General features: G+C 45.2%; 1 protein-coding gene across 1 annotated transcript; it reads left to right on the top strand.

The window, feature by feature from the left end:
* Window positions 1–38: 38 nt before the first annotated feature.
* LOC109951148 (zinc finger protein 239-like) lies at window positions 39–1,794 on the top strand. Its single transcript, XM_020585461.1, has 2 exons — window positions 39–1,050; window positions 1,769–1,794. The coding sequence occupies exons 1-2, from the start codon at window positions 42–44 to the stop codon at window positions 1,792–1,794; spliced, it is 1,035 nt and encodes a 344-aa protein (XP_020441117.1). The 5' UTR covers window positions 39–41.
* The last annotated feature ends 352 nt before the right edge of the window (window positions 1,795–2,146 follow it).

Genomic DNA, 2,146 nt, shown 5'->3' with positions numbered 1-2,146 from the left:
AGGGAGAGCAGCTTGGACTGAAGCAGGAGACTGATCCCTTTATGTTGACTCCTACTTATGAGGACAGTGACCACAGTGAACCAGAACCAGACAGTGACCAGCAGCTCCTCTTTCACAGCTCTCCTGTAGCTGAGAGCCAGGATCAGAAAGGAAACCAACATGTAGACTCAGTATCAACCAGTCACAGTAGCAATGTGGACAACTCTCCCATGTCACAGACTGACTCTGATCCTACCACAGGTAACAAGTCCTTCAAATGTGACACCTGTGGGAAAGATTTTACGTTTAAGTCCGATTTGAACCGACATTTGACAGTCCACATGGGTGAGAAGCCATATTCTTGTGAAACATGTGGGAAGAGTTTCACTCGTTATAATACCTTGTTGGCACATATGAGAATCCACACAGGTGAGAAGCCATATTCTTGCAAAACATGTGGGAAGAGTTTCAGACACAGAAGTGGCTTGCAGGTCCACATTAGAATCCACACAGGTGAGAAGCCATATTTTTGCAAAACATGTGGGAAGAGTTTCAGACATATAGCTGGCTTGCAGCGCCACATGAGAATCCACACAGGTGAGAGACCATATTTTTGCAAAACATGTGGGAAGAGTTTCAGACATAGAGATGTCTTGCAGCGCCACATGAGAATCCACACAGGTGAGAAGCCATATTTTTGCAAAACATGTGGGAAGATTTTCAGACAAACAAGTGACTTGCAGCTCCACATGAGAAACCACACAGGTGAGAGACCATTTGTTTGCAACACTTGTGGCAAAGGATTCAAGCAGAGCTCACAAATGACTGCTCATTTAAGAATCCACACAGGTGAAAAGCCATATTCTTGTAAAACATGTGGGAAGAGTTGCACACAAAGAGGTAACTTGCGTGTCCACATGAAAATTCACACAGATGAGAGGCCTTATGTTTGCAACACCTGTGGGAAACGTTTCAAGCAGAGCTCACAACTGGATGCTCATTCAAAGATTCACACAGGTGAGAAGCCAGGATTAATCCCGGCCGGCAATCGGGCGAAGGCAGGGTACACCCTGGACAGGTCGCCAATCCATTGCAGGGCTAACACATAGACGAACAAGCACACACACACTCCTATGGGCAATTTAGAGACACCAATCAACCTAAGCTGCATGTCTTTGGACTGCGGGAGGAAGCCGGAGTACCCAGAGAGAACCCACGCAAGCACAGGGAGAACATGCAAACTCCACACAGAAAGATCCCGGGTGAGGCCTGAACCCAGAGCCTTCTTGCTGTGAGGCAACGGTGCTAACCACCATGCTGCCCCACGTAGTGCTGATATTCCATAAAATGAAAGATTTATCGCGAGTTACTAACAGATTTCATCTGAGGGTTGGATGGGAATTTCTGGAGGCCTCTTAAGCCGAGTAGATGCTGTATGACTTTTATTGATCGTATACGATGTGTTAACAATGTGGGTGTTCACTCTGGATGTTTAAACAGAACTTTGGAGTGGATGTGTTCATTGACAAGTCCAGTAAAGTTTAGGTCAACCAAAAGACAAACAGCATTACTTTTAGCCACTATACTTTGTACAGTTGATGAACAGCAGTAATCTGCTGTCACTATTTTTCTTGCTACTGCAGATCGTGATACTGTTTTGTGGTGCTGCCAGAGCTCATTTAACCTTGTCCATATACAGTATATACTGTAAATATATGTGGCCTATGGCCTTGTGTCAGTTGATTGTGTCCACAAAATATGATCTAATTTGGGCCATGTTGTTATGTAGTCTTCGTACTCACTCTAGTGCACTGAACTAACTTCAGACCGTGGACCTGCAAGACAACCGACAAAATTTCTGACATGCCAGAAATCCATCTGATCCATCGACAGCTAGGTCATTGGTCGTTCAGGTAATTAATCTGGTGCCAGGACCCTGTTCATACTGGACGTCAAATGACCATTGATGGGGCCCAAATTCATCTTGACCCTAACAGTATTTGGGCCCGACTGAATTGGGTCTAAAATCGGGCCAAATCTGTACAGTGTCTGTTTGGGTTTACGATGGGACTGAATGAGGACTTAGACGGCCCATCTCTGTGGTTTTGGCCATTTCAGTGAAAAACCATACATCCTGTCACAATACGAATCGCAGTGCCTGAATTCT

The sequence above is a fragment of the Monopterus albus genome, unplaced genomic scaffold (assembly GCF_001952655.1).
Source record: "Monopterus albus unplaced genomic scaffold, M_albus_1.0 scaffold366.1, whole genome shotgun sequence".
NCBI classification, from domain to species: domain Eukaryota; kingdom Metazoa; phylum Chordata; class Actinopteri; order Synbranchiformes; family Synbranchidae; genus Monopterus; species Monopterus albus.
The sequence above is the reverse complement of the archived record's forward strand: the minus strand, read 5'-3'. Positions and strand labels throughout refer to the sequence as shown.